Genomic DNA, 16,587 nt, shown 5'->3' with positions numbered 1-16,587 from the left:
CCGTGGACTGCCTCTCTTCACCTTTATTTGGGTTGAGGACTTCTCTGGCCCCGCTCCCGGGCGCCCCCTGGTGTCCAGGCGATGGCATTGTCCAGGCAGGGTCCCTGCTTCGGTCATGGAGTCTCTGCCTCCTACAGTTTATTGAGGAAACAAAAGTCCTGTCCTTTTTGAGGTTAGTAACACATGGTAGTGGAAAAGAACAGGGTTTGGCACTGACAAGCCTGGGCTCAAATCTCAGCCCTCTCCGTGTGGCCTGGGCAGTCACCGGGCCTCTCTGAGTCGTCTGCTCATCTGTGATGCGGGGGTTGCCTTCCCTTCAAGTAGTGGGGGTGGTGGTGGCAGCGGGGGGCATGGGGATGGCCTGGTCCTCCCTGCCCGCTGCAGGGGGTGCGGCCCAGAGCTGGCGCACCCCCAGCTCCTCTCCTTGGTCCCACAGGGCGCCCGGGGCTTGGGTGGGAGGCATGTGACAGAGCTGGTGGTTAGTAGGAGGGCCTGGAGTCTTGGAGGACGAAGAGGAGAGCGGTGTAGCCCCTGAGGACCGTTGCTTCCGAGTCAGGATCAGCCCTGCTTTTGTGCAGGAGGCTGGAGTTTTGGATGAACCCTCCAGGAAAATGCTTCACACAACACCTCGCGGGTGGGCTTGTGAGGAGCTGACCCCTGAGACAGCTACCTGCCCTGCCCTCCAAGTGTCGGCCTGCCCACCCAGCAGGACCGGGGTCTGGTGCCAGGGAACCTCCAGCTCAGTCCAGGGCTCTTTCTGGGGGAGCCACACCTCCAGTGTTTAGCCCTTTCCACCTCGTGGGTTATGGGTCCCCCTCCTTGTTTTTGTTGTGCTTCTGAGAAGAGGCCTGCCCCACGCAGCACACCCCAGGAATTGCTGGACTGGAAGGCCGCTCTCCCCCAGGCCTGCACAGTAACTAGCCCTGAGTCCCCTTTGTCAGCAGGCAGGGCCCTGATTGTCGGTGACTCTCACACCTGTTGATCCCCCTCCTTTCTTCTCAGAGGCCGCCCATCTTAAATATGGAATCCATCCTTCCAGGTCCTTCTCATACATGTGCAAATACATGTGTGCTTTGAAAAGAAAAAAAAGAAACAGCATCCTATGTGTTCTCATATAACTTGCTTTTTCTCCAGTGAATATATGTCTTGGCTTCTTTCCATGTCAGCCCACAAAGATGAAGAGAAGTAGGTCTGATCTGCCCTTTTTGATGGCAACATCATACTTCTGCATGTGAATGGGAAAAAAAAATCATAGTTTATTCAATTATATTTGGATTTTTTCTTCTAACCGACTGAGCTGCAGTCAACACAGGTCTCTGCAGAGTTCTGTAAAATTAATCCCTAGAAGTGGAATTTCCCAAAGTCTACTGTAAACATCTCTCACCTTGTGGATATTGCTGGATTGTTCTTCAAAACGTTTGAACAAATTTTTCGCCCCATTGTACATGGCTGCTGGAGAAATGATAACTGTCTGACTTTCATTTACATTTTTTCTGTTATTGACAAGATTGCACAGTGCTTCATGGGCCTGTTCGCCCTTTGCGTTTCTTCCAGGTATGAATCTTTTCATGTTAAATTGCCCATTTTTCTCTTGGGTTGGTGGTCTTTTTCTTATTCATTGGTTAGAGCCACTTTGGGGATTAAGGATATTGTCTCATTTTTTAATATATTTTTTATGGGGACCATATATAAAGTCTTTATTGAATTTGTCACAATGTTGCTTCTGTGTTATGTTATGGTTTTTTGGCCAGGAGGTATGTGAGATCTTAACTCCCCAACCAAGGATCGAACCTGCACCTCCTGCATTGGAAGGCGAAGCCTTAACTAGTGGACCACTGGGGAAGTCCCATGTGTCATTGTTTTAAAATATGGACTGTTTCGTTGCTGGCAGCTTCATCTTTGCACTGGGCCAAGCTAACATTTTCTGTTCTGCTTTTAGAATGTGTATGGCCAGAGAGAGCACTTCAAATATTTTTTAAAACGGTTTGAAATGAAAAAGGCTGCTGCGTTTTGGGAGTCAGAACTGAGTGGAGCAGCAAGCCTTTGGGTCCGGAAGGGGCCATAAATCAGTGCAAACAGCTGCCACAGAGTTAATCCGCGTTTCCAGCAGCCGTTTCCATAAGCTGGAACGGGACTCAGGAATGTCCCTGTCTCCGCCAGCCCGTGTCTGGCTTCCTCGATCCTGGCCTCAAGCATACCCGGGGCAAGTAGCACTGTGTCCCCTCAAGATGAAACAGGTCATTAGCTGAGTCAGACGGGAGGGAGACTGCTTGTCCAGCTGACCAGGACCATATCAGACAGGGTCTGTCAGACCTGTGGCCTTTGTTCCCGTCTATCTGCCCAGAAGCCACCCCCTCCAATAATTTCAAGCTGGTTCCCCACAGCAAGCCTGTAGCTGGCGAGCCAAGGATCAGGCTGCTAGCAGGGAGGTGGCAGCCACAGCTGGGCCTAAGGGAGGCCCTTCAGAAGCCTCCAGGGAGCAGGGTAGGGACTGTAGCCACTACTGAAATGCCCCCACCCACTACCTAGTGTCTCCAAATAGCACCATGAAGGTCCCTCTTTGCAAACTCTTAGTGACCAAGCCTATGCGTTTCCTACTGCTGCATGACAGGTCACTACAAGCTGAGTGACTTTCAGTAGCTTCACCCCAGCCTGCCCCCAGCCTGCACTTGCTATCTCACAGTTTGGTAGGTGAGAATTCTACCTGGCATGGTTGGTCTCTGGTCTCAGGAAGTCACAGATGGGAATCAAGGTGTCAGCAGGGCTGAGTTCTCATCCAAACACCCTGAGGAAGAACCTGTGCCCGGGCTTGTGCTTCTTGGCTGTGAGCACCCAGTTCCTTGCGGCTGCAGGACTGAGGTGCAGTGTCCCTGCCGGCTGTCATCAAGGGGCACTCTCGGAGAGAATACAGGCTCCCATGATCCTTCTCATGGTCCCCTCCACCTTCACGTGGCCTTGGTGTGTCCAGCCATCCTGGTGCCTCAGGCAGCCCCAGGCGGGGCCCCCGCACAGCAGTCCTGCTGGGCCCCCTCTCATCCCCTCACCCCCTGTCCTGTGTAAGTGGCAGGGAGACAGTGTGAGCCTGTCTACACCTGGGACGTGCCGCTTCTCTCTGCCTCCCCTCAGAGGGCTCTGGGTAGGGGCACCGTCGGAGCTGGTTCTGGGCCCTGAGGCCCCGGGGTCACTGCCTGGTCTGCGTGACCAGGGACCCGAGTGGACAGAGCCCAGGCCCTTCCTCACACGTACTGTCCTCATGTGACCTTCCAAGGTGTCAGGCCCTTCTTCCCCTCAGACATGCCAGGTGAACTGGACAGTGAGCAGTGCCCAGTCGTGCCTGGGGAAGGCTCTCCCCAGGCTGCCTCGGGACCCAGCTCCCTTGCAGGGCTGGCCGTGAGCCTTGCTCATCCTCCAGCTCCGTCTGAGCCCCTCGGGGCCTGAGCAGTGGACAGGGCCTCTCTCCTCCCTTTTACCAGAGGCGGTACCGCAAGCGGCACCTGAGATAGCCCTCGCTCCAGAGGGACCCTCAACCCCATTGTGGGTTCAGAAGGGATGCCCAGGCTGGACCTCAGTGCCCAAGGAGGAGCAGACCCAACGCAGACTCACAGCAGTCAAGCCTTACGTGGCGCTTCTCCCTGCACGGCCACTCACGGTGACTCAGCTGGTCCTCACATCTTCACCAGCAGCCTGGGGAGTAGGTACCAGTGTTATTCACCACCCCATTCTTGGAGATACGGAAACAGAGGCACAAACAGGCGGCTAGCCCAGGGAGAGATTAGACCTAGAATCGGGACCCAGGCACCCTGCCCCCCACTGTGTATATCCATGACCTGCGAGGGGCTCTGTGGATGAGGGTGGGCCTCTCCTGGGATCCAGCCCAAAGCCCTGGCAGATTTCCATGTGGTTCTCGTGAGTCAGGCTCCCCAGTCCCCGCATCCCCAGGGCACGCGGCTGGAACTTTACTGTCTTAAAACGTATTATTGCAGTCTCATCTCACCTGGGGCTATGGATGGGTCTGAAGAGGCGTGATGATGTCACCATGGTCCAGGTATTTCCAGCCTTTTGAAGCCTGACACAAATCCCCACACAGATCCAGGCCCCTGCGCCTCCAGGGGCCCTCGGGCTACAGGCAGAGCTGAGTCACCTTCGGTAAAGGGAATGCAGAGTGAACTGGAGTAGGTGCTAGGGGTCGTGCTGGGTCAGAGCAGGGAATAGTTCCTGAGTGTCGCTGGAGGGAATCAGCAGAGATTGGTTTAGTCGGGGGTGGGAGGGGGGTCATGGGGGTCATCCCAGGAAGCACGCCTCCTGAAGAAAGCAAGGTGAGGATGGAGCCCCACCTGGGGAGGCATGTAGGGTGCAGTGACTGGACACTGGAGCCCTTCCTGGCCAGGCCAGTGGCCGGGACATTCTAAGTGGACAGCGGGAGCAGGAGAACCAAGGTCAGGACAGGCCAGTGCCCTCCTGATGCCCAGGCCTGGCTCCACATCAGAGATCTCACTTCTGTCTCCTCTCGTCTGTGGGCCTGTCATCCCTGCCCTTCCTGACCGCCTCCTCCTGGCCCGGGCCTGTGGTGCTTTCGCACCTCCCGCCTGACTGTCCTGAATTACTGGGCGGCTGCCATCGCCACAGGCCCAAAAGACCATCAGTTGTTTTCAGAGCTGCTGTCAGGCTGAAACTTGGTTCTCCCAGAATGTACAGAGAGCGTCTTTCCCCATCTAGGGTTCAAGAGCACGGGGCTCCTGCCCTCTTAACAGCATAACGGCAGGGGGAAGGTGACTTTGGACAGTCTGGCACTGGATGAGTCATGAAGACTGGAATCCGCAGGTTGGCAGGCCAGGCCCAGCCCGCAAGTCCAGTGGCCACAGTCACCAGGGCTGTGCCAGGCTGACAGCGCCACATGGCGGCCAGTTGAGGAGTTGCAGGCCACTGCCGCCTTTCTTACCCTGTGCTGGTCAGTTGTGCCCCTCCGTGCTCCCCTCCTCCTTTCGTTTCCAGGCTCAGCTCACTTTTAATCCATCTTCAGTTCATCTCACGCATGTGCACTTGTCAGAGAGTTTTTTCTGAGGGCTGCCTCCTCTGAGCAGCACTGGGCTAGAGGTCAGGCCAGGTCCCAACCGCAAGCAATATACCATCTGGTTGCAGAGTCAGAACCCAAACATGTGGGCATTTAGTAGGGTACCAGAGATGAGCAACTGAGCAAGGTAGCGATACAGGAGAGAGATGATGGTGGAACAGGCGGGACTGCGGGTAGAAGATGCTGGGGCGTCTGTTGGGAGGTATCATTGTGATGAGACAGCTTGTTCTCAAGGGGTTGGGCAATGCTGGCTGAGTAGGTTGTTGCCAACTGGTGAGGGAGAGAGGAGTCCCAGGGGTTGTGCCAGGGGATGACAGGGAGACCACTCTGCTTGGCTTCGGGGTTTGGCTGGGAGTGAACTTGGTTCTGCTTTCTGAGAGGAGGCGGGAAGTGTAATTGCCAGGGCCACTTCAACAGAGCACCACGGACTGGGTGGCTTAAATTAGAGAAGTTAATTTTCTCACAGTTCTGGAGGCTGGAGTCCAAGACCAAGGTGGTGGCAGGGCTGGTTTCCTCCGAGGCCTCTCTCCTTGACTCATAGTCTTCTGTCTGCGTCCTGTCTCCTCTTCTCAAGGACACTAGTCACCTGTGTGACCTCATCTTCACTTAATCCACCTCTTGGAAGGTACTGTCTGCAAATAAGAGGCACGTCCTGAGATCCTGTGAGTCAGGCCTTCAGCATGTGAATTTAGGGGGACACAGTGCTGCCCATGGGCTTCCCAGGTGACTCAGTGGGAAAGAATCCGCGTGCAACACAGGAAATGCGAGTTTGATCCCTGGGTCAGGAAGATCCCCTGGGGGAGGGCATGGCAACCCACTCCAGTATTCTTGCCTGGAGCACCCCATGGACAGAGGAGCCTGGGGGCTACGGTCCCTGGGGTCGCAAGGAGTCAGGCAGACTGAAGTGACTGGGCGTGCATACATGCAGTGCAGCCTGTAATACAGGTTTCCGCGACCTGGAAAGGCTTCAAACCTTCACTCGCATCTGACTTGGTTGATTATTGAGCCAAGGGCTGCCTCAGTATATAGGTGGGAACTTTAAGAAGACAATCCAGGATCCAGCCGCTGTGCACAGCGCAGGCTCGGTGGCGGGCTCGGTTGGTGAGGTGAGCAGAACACCAGGACTCTGGCGGTGTGTGGTTAGAGCAGCCGCAGTGGGGAGATGGTTCAGGGGTGAGAGTGTCAAGAAGGGGGTCCCTTGGTTAACAAACCCCAGCAGCTAGGAAGAAACCCCGGCGCTGGGCCACTGATTTTTTCCTGTCTGTCCCAGGGGATCATCCAACCTTGATCCTGGGATGGGTTGTGTTGGGCGATACAGCTGAGGCCGATACTGCTACCCAGACCCTTGGGGTGGGACTGCTCCTCCCAGAGGAAACTGTATTAAGGAACTATTTCATCATTAAAATATCTGTTGTTGTTTAGTTACTAAGTCATGTCCGACTCTTGCAACCCCATGAACTGTAGCCCACCAGGCTCCTCTGTCCATGAGATTTCCTAGGCAAGAATACTGGAGTGGGTTGCCATTTTCTTCTCCAGGGCTTCTTCCCAACCCAGGGATCAAACCCACACCTTCTGCATTGAAAGCATATTCTTTACCACTGAGTCACCAGTAGATACTATTGCTCTTGTCCTCTTTTCAGTGAGGAAGCTGAGGCAGAAGTAGAGTTACTTGGCTGGGGTCACGTGGCTGATACGAGTTAGAGCCAAGATTCAAACCCCAGGCACATAGGGGCCTGGTGAGCCCACTGGGGGTTGGGGGGAAGGGCTCCTACCAGGTGCGGGGAAGGTGATGCTTAGAGGAGGGAGGTGGCCTGACCCAAGGCTTGGAGGACAAGCCAGAGCTTCTGATGCCAAGAGGGGCTAGCTTGCAGGGCTGAGGGCCTGGTGTGTGCAGAGGCTTCAGGGCCTGTGAAATCAGTGTGTTAGGCTTCGTTAGTTGCCCCTCAGCATGTGGAATCTTCCAAGACCAGGGATCGAACCGGTGTCCCCTGCATTGGCAGGCGGATTCTCAACAGCTGGACCGCCAGGGAAGTGCAGGAGTTTGCTTCTTTAGTGGGTACAGACTCCACAGTGCTTTTTCCTCTTCCTTGCAACTCCAGCAAGTAGACAGGAGTGATTAATCATGACCGTCAGTCTACTACTGATCAGGAACCCAAAACCCGAAAGGTTGGGTCTTGCCCAGGCTCAGGGGAGAGCTGCTGTAACTTGCATGCAGGTCTCTGGGTTTTTGCTCCCTGGGTAACGCACGGGCCTTGCCCAGGGCTCCCCCTGACCAGCCTGGTTCTCTGTGCCTCGCTCCCTCTGCCACGGGGCCTGCAGGCCCCAGAGTGACGTGTGTGGGGGGTGGGACCACTCACTATGTCACCGGTCACCCTCCCTCATGAAAGTTCTGCCCAAGTTTCTGAAAGCGGGGCTCTGCAGGGCTGGATAAGCATGGTCAAGACCCCTCATAGCTGGTTCCCCAGGAAACTCACCCATGGTCCCTCTGGGGAGCAGCATGGCTCTGTGGCAAGAGCCACAGAAATGCTGATTCCAGGGGGCCCCGGACCCCCAGCTCCTGGGCACATGGCTGCTGGAAATGATTTATCACAAGCCCCAAGCCTTATCATGCGTGAGAGATGTTTAGCCCTGTCTACGGTGGAGGAAAATTGGCACAAACATAAATGTCTGACCTGAGGGGAAACGTCGGCAGTTGGGTTACCAGGAAATGCAGAATCATGGGAAAATAGTGGCAGCAGCGTTCAGTGGAAAACAATTAAAAAGGAAAGTCCAGTCACGGTTACAGCAAAGCCGATAAACAAGGTGCTTCTGCAGGGGAAAGTCCTCCGGAGAAGCCGGTGGCCAGACTGAGCGGGGTCAGCTGTGAGGGCTGTTGTGTTTTCAGACGGAACAAACTGGGGGCGGCCGGGGGCGGGGCGGGCCTCAGGGGGAGCGGGGTGTGGGGGCCCGGCAGTGGCCAGAGGGCCGGATGCCGGCAGGCTGGCCCAGAATGTGGGTCGGCGGCACCCAGGCACGCCGACCACGGACTCTGCATCCGACCAGATGTGGCCAAGATACCCGAGGAGCCGGCCTTGTGCACAGGGCGCCGTCGAGGGTCAGTCTGTTCACTCAGCAAGCCGCTGTTGAGTGCCTACTGTGTGCCTGCAGTGTTCTAGGTGCTGGGCCCACAGGGGTGAAAAAACGCACCGGTCCCTGCCCTCATGGAACCAGCGTTCTAGAGAGGGAGACAGAGCCCTCGAATGTAGTGACTGCTCCCGACACGTGCCAGGCAGGTCCTCCCTGCTGCCCAGGACCACGCAGCCAGCTCCGGGCCCCACGGGCTCTTTCCCTGGCCTGTCTTCAGCTCCTCTCGCCTCAGCACAGCCCTCACTCGTGGGCGTCGTTCTCTGGGGTCCCACCCTTCGCGGAAACGTCAGAGGATTCCAGCCTTTGTGTGTCCTCGGGGACCGTCCCTGCCCCTAGGTTTTGTTTCTCTAGAGTATTATCTGGAAGAAATGGACTGAGGCAGAGTCCTGTCACACCTGTGCCCGGGCCCTGCCAGAGCCCCACCAAGGCTTCCTTCACAGCCTGGTGTCGGCACCATGCTGGACGCAGCCAGGAAGCCATGGAGTGGGAGACCCGGCACTGTCATCCCCAGAAACTGGACGTGGGTCGCAAGCCACCATTTAGAACCTGCCTGCTCTCCCGTGGGCCGCCCAGCTGGCCTCGCTCAGTGTAGTAAGAGAAATCACCACTGCTGTTATGCGCCAGGCCTCCCAACAACCCTCTAGGGGGGCCTTGTTCCCATTTTACAGATGAGAAGAGTGAGGCCCAGCATTGTTCAGTCATTCGCCAAAAGTTGCAGCTAGTTTACCCCAGGCTCAAAGCCAGGCTGCAGAGCTGCACCTTCAGAGTGCCGTCTCCACCTCCCCCGCGGTCCCCTTGCGGCGCCTGTTCGCCACTGCCTTCGCTCCTCTTGCTGGCTCTGGAGCGTCTGCCCGCAGTGGCCTGGGAGCGTGGCCACCTGGTGCAGTGGGCAAGGCCGGGCTGTGCCTCGGACACCTGGGCCCTCACCCTGGGCCTGCCCATAACTTGTGCGTGACCTTGAACTCTTCTCTTCCCCTTTCTGGACGTGATGGGACTTGCCATGTCCCGGGACCTCTGACTTCACACTCTCTGATGACGGTGGCAGACAGGGAAGAGGGGGGTGTTTCAGGTTCCCAGGGGCTGCTGCTTCAGCTGTTAACCGAATACAACCCACCACCTAACTAAAAAAGGCTTCCTTTCCAACTCCCATCCAGAAATACGATGACAGATAAATAAGTAGCATTTTTCGGGGAACCAGAAATAGCCTCCTGGGCTCCCAGTGCTGACTGATAGGAAGAGTCTTTATGCTATTTGGGGGAGAAGAGCTGCTGGCACTGTTGGGGTTTTCCTGGGGAGTCGGGGGACAGCTGCAGGGGCTGCTGCTGTCACCGACCCTCACATGGGACAGGGCCAACGTGTCCCGTGCCCCCAAGACGCTGGCTCAACTGCTGCAGGGTTTGGCCCCTTCTTCAGCCCTCCCACTCAGGTGACCTCTGAGTCCACAGGCTACACGGATGTCACCATCCTCCTCTCCAAGGCTGGGTCAGTGTGTGCACCCGGGGAACACCGTGTCCTCAAGCAGGGCCTGTGCAGCGGCCATTCTGTCTGCCAGGAGTCCGCATGCCCCAGATGCCCGGCCTGCCTGCTCGTCGTGCCGTGTCTGGGCTCCGCAAGGCACTTCCTGGGCACACCCCACCTCCACAGGCAGCCCCTCGCGATCCCCAGGTCACCCGCCAGCCCCGTCAGGCTGTCTGTTCTACTCCTCCGTCTGGCTGTGGCCTGGTCCCTGCACCTGGAGCGTGGGCTCCACAAAGCAGCACACCTCGTATTCCTGGAGCTGGATCTTGGGCTCCTGGGACGAGACACATTTTTGTTGTTGTCGTTGGTGGCTGGTGGTTGAGAACCAAAATAGGAACAGTCGTAGTTCCTAATTGACTGCGATCTCACAGGTGTCGCGGGTGGTTTTAGCTATAAGCCACCAGAAATTGGGTCAAGCTACAGTCATCATGGTCTACAGTCCGTGAGTCAAGTTGGGACAAGCCCTGGGCGTGGAGCAGCTGGCAGCCCAGCAAGGGACACGGGTCCCTTCTAGCCTCTGCCCTGTGGGGCTCAGGACTGCCTTCCCTCAAGCCTGACCCTTCGGAGGGTGACCAAGCTTGAACTGTGGGCCTTTCAGGCAGCGTGACCTGGATGGTCTCCAGTCCTGGGCCCACCCTGGAGAGGGCACGGGTCAGCAGCTGGTCACGCCTGCTGCTCCGGGTGTGGTCAGCCAGCTTCAAGTTAGGATAAGGGAAGAAGAATGCGGCGCTGTGCATGGCCCCCCTTTCTTGAGGCACTCAGTCCTTTGTCATCTCTGCTGGGCCCTGCTGCCACCTCTGACACCAGAGCCTGAGATTCCGGAAAGGTGCGGGTGTCTGGTCTAATGCTCACTGCGGCCCGTTCATTAGGAATGTCTCGTCTCTGTATTTCATCTGGACCGCAAACATCTCTGGGGGAACGCTGCCCTCGTCCTCCTCTGATTCACCCAGGACTCAGCGGGGTCGGTGGTGTGGGACGGGACTCTGCAGGTTTGCTGGAAAACTGAAGGAGACCCTATACCTAAAGCATTTTTTTTAGCCCAGTTTCTTGAACAGGTCAAGTGTTTGCACCTGATGGATCTCAGCTGGTGCCACTGGGGTGTTTTCCCTTTTTTTTTTCAATTGGTATAATTACATACCATAAAATCCACCTTTTTTAAGTGTAGATACAGTTCAGTAGTTTTGAATATATTCAGAAAGTTGTGCAACCATCACAACTATCTAATCCCAGAACATTTTCATCACTCCAAAAAGAAATGGACCCGCCTGCAGTCACTCCCCATTCCACCTCCCCCCCAGGCCTTGGCAGCCGCCCGTCTCCTTTCCGTCTCAACGGAGCTGCCTGTTCGGGACGTTTCAGATAAATGAAGTCATGTATTCTGTGGCTTTTCTAACTGGCTTCCTTCAACTCAGCATGATGTTTTCAGGGTTCATCTATGTTGTAGCATGCATGAGAACTTCATTCCTTTTTATGCCTGAATAATATTCCATTGTGTGGCTATATCGCCTTGTGTTTACCAGCTCGTCAGTTGATGGACACTTGGGTTGCTGCCACTTTCTGGCTGTTATGAATAACACTGCTGTGAATATTCCCAGACAGGCTTTTGTGTGGACATGTGTTTCCGTCCTCTTGGAAACAGCTAGGTGTGGACTGCTGGTACTATGTTTAGCTGTGTGAAGAACTGCCAGAGTGTTTCTCAGAGCAGCTGGGCCATCTCACGTCCCCACCAGCAAGTGTCAGGACACTTGTTACTGTCTGTCTTATTTGGTTGTAGCCAGCCTCGCACGTGTGGTTTTAATCTTCATTTCTCTGATGCCTCATGGTGTTGAGCATTCCTCCCTGTATTTGCTGGCCTTTTATGTGTCTTTATTTTGAGAACTGTCCATTTTGGGCCCTTGGCCCATTTTTAACTTGGGTTACTGGTCGTCTTTATTGTTTGGTTGTTAACAGTTTTTCATGTATTTTGGATACTAGACTCTTGGCAGATACATGATTTGCAAATATTTTCCTCCGTTCTTTGAGTTGTTTTCTTGATAGTGTCCTTCAAAGCACAGAAGTTTTAAATTTTGACAATGTCAAATATGTCTATTTTTTACTTTGGTTGCTTGTGCTTCTGGTGCCTAAGAAACCATGTCTAATCCAAGGTCATAAAGACCTACACCTGTGTGTTCTTCCAAGTGTTTTATAGTTTTAGCTGAAATGCTTTTGCTGCATCTATTGATAGGATTGTGTGAGTTTTGTCCTTTTATTCTGTTAATAGGAGCAGGCACTTTTCTGCTAGGGAGGCCGTGGTCAGTAGCCTGAACTTGGGATCCAGCTGCCCAGGGATGAGCCCCCCAACCACACCCCTTACTCACTGTGTGACCCTGGACAGGGAACTTCACCTCTCTGTGCCTCATTTCCCATATCTTTAAAATGGGGGTGACAGCACCTCCTTATGGGGCTCTCATGAAGGTAAATGATTGTTTTGCAGACTACGTGGAACAGTTTTGGCATGTTAACAAGTGGGGTTTCTTGACTGTTGGCCATTAGCCGTGACATTAGGTGGAAAGCTTTGATGACCTGGGGTGGGGAGGGCATTGAAGGCGAATCTATAATAAAAGCCTAGACAGCGTACTAAAAAGCAGAGACATCACTTTGCCGACAAAGGTCTGTATAGTCAAAGCTATAGTTTTTCCAGTGGTCATGTATGGATATGAGAGTTGGACCATAAAGGAGGCCGAGCGCCGAAGTATTGATGCTTTTGAACTGTGGTGCTGGAGAAGACCCTTGAGAGTCCCTTGGACGGTAAGGCGATCCAACCAGTCCATCCTAAAGGAAGTCAGCCCCGACTGTTCATTGGAAGGACTGATGCTGAAGCTTCAATTCTTTGGCCACCTGACGCAATGAGCCAGTTCATTGGAAAAGATCCTGATGCTGGGAAAGATTGAGGGCAAGAGGAGAAGAGGGCGAGAGAGGATGAGATGGTTAGATGGCATCCCTGACTCGAGGGACATGAGTTTGAGCAAGCTCCGGGAGATGGTGATGGACAGGAAAACCTGGCGTGCTGTAGTCCATGGGGTTGCAAAGAGTTATACATGACTTAGTGACTAAACAACAAATGATAAAAGATTCACCTGCTCCAAAAAATCTGGAAGCTCTTAACAGGACGCCGTCTGTTTGCCTCCAGGGATCTCTGAGCCTTCCCGTGGGAGGGCTGGGGCCAGGATGGGTCCCCTGCCAGACCAGGTGGGTGCTGCCGCAAGCCTGCCTGCTGCCACACCCTTTAGTTTGTTTGGCCTGGAGTCTCACACCCCGTTAGGGCCTGGCTAGAGGGTATACAGCAGGGAGCCTTTGCACAGATCACCGCCTCCCTCCCTGCCTGCCAGCCCCTCACCAGTGTCTCCACCCCGGCTCTGACTCTGGGCAGGGGGTGCAGAAACAGGGCCCCATTTAGATAATGGCTTAGAGCTAAGAGCCAGGACACCGCACTCCCTCGATGCTCTGATTTTCCTGGCTTCTCTCTTCCTGACCTGCCATGTGAGCCCAGCTCCTTGTCCCACCCTGGATGTGACTGTCCAGTGACCTTGGGCAAGGACTGCCTCTGTTTCAGCCTGTGTGAGGAATATGAGTGCTCCAAGCAGAGGGCCCGCCTCGCCGTCCACCAGGCCTCCTCCCTTCCCTGGGTCCCCGAGAAACGCTGCCCACCCCAGAATCTGCCATCACTCTGTGCCTGTTTGGACTTTGGACTTTGCTGGTGGGGGACGAGGAGGGAAATGAAAGCACGTTTAATATACCCTGTGTAATTCTTGGCACTTGCTTTTTATGAGATATGTGAAGCTGGATTGTACCTTGGTTTTAATGTTTTAATGTACTGACCTGCTAGCCAGCCAAGTAGCTAGAAGCTGTTGGAGACAAGCTGCTTTGTTGTTTGGTTTCCAAGTTTGTGGGTGTGTGTGGGGGGGGGTCACCCCCCATCTCACTAATGCTCAGCCTTTCCCGGCCCCTGTGCCCAGAAATACAGGGTGGTCTTACCTCCTGAGGAGCCGGTGCCCTGACTGGGGACGGAGGTAGACAGAGTAGTAATAACAAGCCAGTGGTGCGATTTAGCAATCCGCAGAGAGATTCAGAATGCATTTTGTTTCCCCATGGATGGTTTTTTCTGCCTTCACTTGGTGCCCCTGGCTCCAGGATCGTCCTGACAGAGCACACCCATCTTTCAGAGGTTATCAGAAAACTGAACACGCCAGGAACCCACCGGGTGGGTGTGCAGAGAAGGCGGGCAGCCCCCTGAGACTGAGGACTTAGGAAAGCAGAGGCAGGGGATCTGGGTGGGGGCTGGGCGGAGCTGGAGTCTGGCAGCCGAGGAGGTCGGGAGTGTGTGCTTGTCCGTGGCCCATCCATGTGACGGCAGTGGCAGAAGCCCCTCTGTTAGGCACGAGAGGCTCTAGGAGAGGGGTCCCTGTGTGACAGCGAGCCCCTCTTTAATCCCTACCCAGTCTCAGCATCTCCTCCGCCCCCGGCCCTCCCGTCCCCATAGGATTATTTGCAGACTTCAGACGTGATGTATGCAAAGCCTTCAGCAGTGCGGGCTTTAGGCTAAGAGCTGAAGGGCTGGCGTCATCCTCCGATGATCATTAAGCCAGTACTGTGTATGGAGGGGCATCTTCACTGCCCCTGGAAAGTGTTCATAGTTGATGGAGTGCAAATTCGAGTCACAAAACAGCATCCCGTTGTCAAGCGCTGTGTGTGTGCGTGCTCACAAGCCCAAGTGCGGACTGAGGAGGTGGAGTTGAGTCAGTCTGGTTTTCACTTTTCTTTGATCTTCAAGCTTTGCTGTTATCACGTGTCAGTCCCGTCCTTACCGGAATGCTGTTGACAGTAGTTAATGACTGTGCCCTCGTTCCTGGGGCACGTGTGCGCGTGTGTGTCTGCACACCCACGGGTGACTTCCGGGTGTGGGCTGCTGGATGGGGCGGGCAGGGGTGCTGAGGGGCCCCACGGAGCAGACAGTGCTGACACAGGCTTCTTCTCCGTCCTCAGATGACAGGATCTGCTCGCCGCCCTTCATGGAGCTCACGAGCCTGTGCGGGGATGACACCATGCGACTCCTGGAGGAGAACGGCCTGGCCTTCCCGTTCAGTGAGCACCTGAACTCCTGGGGGTGGAGGGAGGCCTCGGCCGCCTGGGGAGGGCACAGCCCCGGTGCCTGGGTGGTAAGGGCCTGGCCTGATGGTGACCATCTAGCGCCCCTGAGGGCAGATGCTGGCCCTGGTGGAGTCAGCCTGTCTCCTCAGCTCCCCACGAGCCCCCTCCCTACCCCAGGGGCCGCAGGAGGTTTTGAGAGTTTCTCTCCGTATCTGCCAGGCTGGGTTTTGTAGGGGAGTAACCTTGCTAACTCCTGTTTTTCTCTCCCCCACCCACAGTTTGCAAAACCAGAGTGGCTCATGGCACCAACTCTCACGAGGTGAGTGGAGGAGTTGACGACTTGATAGCCCCGTCCCCCTCCAGCCCCCTCGCTCCCCTGCCTCCCCGCTCCACCCGGCTCCTTTCAGCTCACAGTGTCTCTCTGGGAGCCTGACAGCCCTGCTGCTGGATCCCACTGCACCAGCTGGTGGCTCGGTACCCTGTCTCCACCTGCACCTTGGGCCTCTCCTGCCCCAAGTCTGGGATGGGCGTGCCTGCCCTCTTTGAGCCCATGCGAGCCACACCACCATCTGACCTTCCTCTGGCCCGTCAGTGTCGGTCACTTCCTGCTCTGGGCCGGGCACAGGCCTGCCCGCCCCCCAACCCCAAAAAAGATCCCGTCACTGCCCCTAAGTCTGCAGGTCCTGCTGAATCGGGGAAGGGGGTGGGAGGAGGAAGGGGCTCTCGACCTGCTGTGCATGTGATACCCCCACCCTCACGTTCATCCTTGTACTCACCCAGTGGCCATTCACCTTGGGTGCTGAGGGAAAGATGCCTGAGGTGAGAGTCCTGCCCCAGTGGGGAAGACAGGGTCCCAGAGGCAGAGAGTGCCAGCGGGTATGGTGTGGGAGGCCGGGTGGAGGAGGCCTTCTCGGGGCAAGTGGAGCCGGTGGCCAAGGAGGGGCTTGGCTGAGTCTGTCACCGTCTTGGGGAATCACGTCTGGGACGTTGCCTCCAGGGGCACAGCCCAGCCTGGGGACCCCTTTGTGAGGCGCGTGGGCGGTAGAGGTTTGACCCTCCTGGAAGGCCCTGTGGGAGAGCCTGTCCTGGGCAGCCCCACCATCAGAAATGCTCCCCCATGACCTTGTGACGAAACGTGGACAAACCCAGCAGCGGCATGTAGATTTAGGTCGTGTCTTTGTCCCTGGCGTGTATCTATGGGGAAACGACTCTAAACAGAATATGTGTCTGAGTGGTGTGGTATATGCTGTGACGAAGCCGAGGGTCCCTTTGCTTGTGGGCAGGAAGGTGGGGGCAGGAAATCCCTGCCTGCGGCCGAGGTCGGCTGTCTCCTGAGGTCTGGAGCCCTCGTGGAGCCTCCCCGTCTGGGCCTGCCTGGGCTCCGTGCCTGGGACTTGCTCCTGGGCCAGACCTGGGGGTGGGGGGGACAGGAAGGCTTCAGAGCAGCCAGACCATGGCCCTGGAACCCACAGTCCCCTCGCCAGCACCGGACCCCCAGCCTTCCACCTGACCCATCACACCACTGGACAATCCCTCTGTTGGTCAGTGCCTTGGGGTTGTTCAGGACAGAAGGGCAACTGCAGTCATTAGTGTGAGTAGACCATTGAAATGCAGAGCAGGTCAGCCTGCTGGGAGGGAACTGCTTCTGCTGTTGACACAACGGCTTTAGAGTCACTCCCACCTGGGACCGGGTCTGGCTGTGTGCACTGCCAGCTATGTGACTTTGGGCAGATGACCCAGCCTCT

General features: G+C 55.8%; 1 protein-coding gene across 1 annotated transcript in view; it reads left to right on the top strand.

Annotated features, from left to right (window-relative positions):
• The window catches only part of ITPK1 (inositol-tetrakisphosphate 1-kinase), a 153,739-nt gene that overhangs the window by 117,112 nt on the left and 20,040 nt on the right, over positions 1-16,587 (top strand). Inside the window, exons 5-6 of the mRNA XM_068991174.1 lie at positions 14,738-14,836; positions 15,121-15,161. Of these exons, the coding sequence (XP_068847275.1) occupies positions 14,738-14,836; positions 15,121-15,161 (140 nt within the window). The remainder of the gene's footprint in view (positions 1-14,737; positions 14,837-15,120; positions 15,162-16,587) is intronic.

The sequence above is a fragment of the Capricornis sumatraensis genome, chromosome 19 (genome assembly GCF_032405125.1).
Source record: "Capricornis sumatraensis isolate serow.1 chromosome 19, serow.2, whole genome shotgun sequence".
NCBI classification, from domain to species: Eukaryota; Metazoa; Chordata; class Mammalia; order Artiodactyla; family Bovidae; genus Capricornis; species Capricornis sumatraensis.
This window is presented reverse-complemented; position numbering and strand designations above follow the sequence as displayed.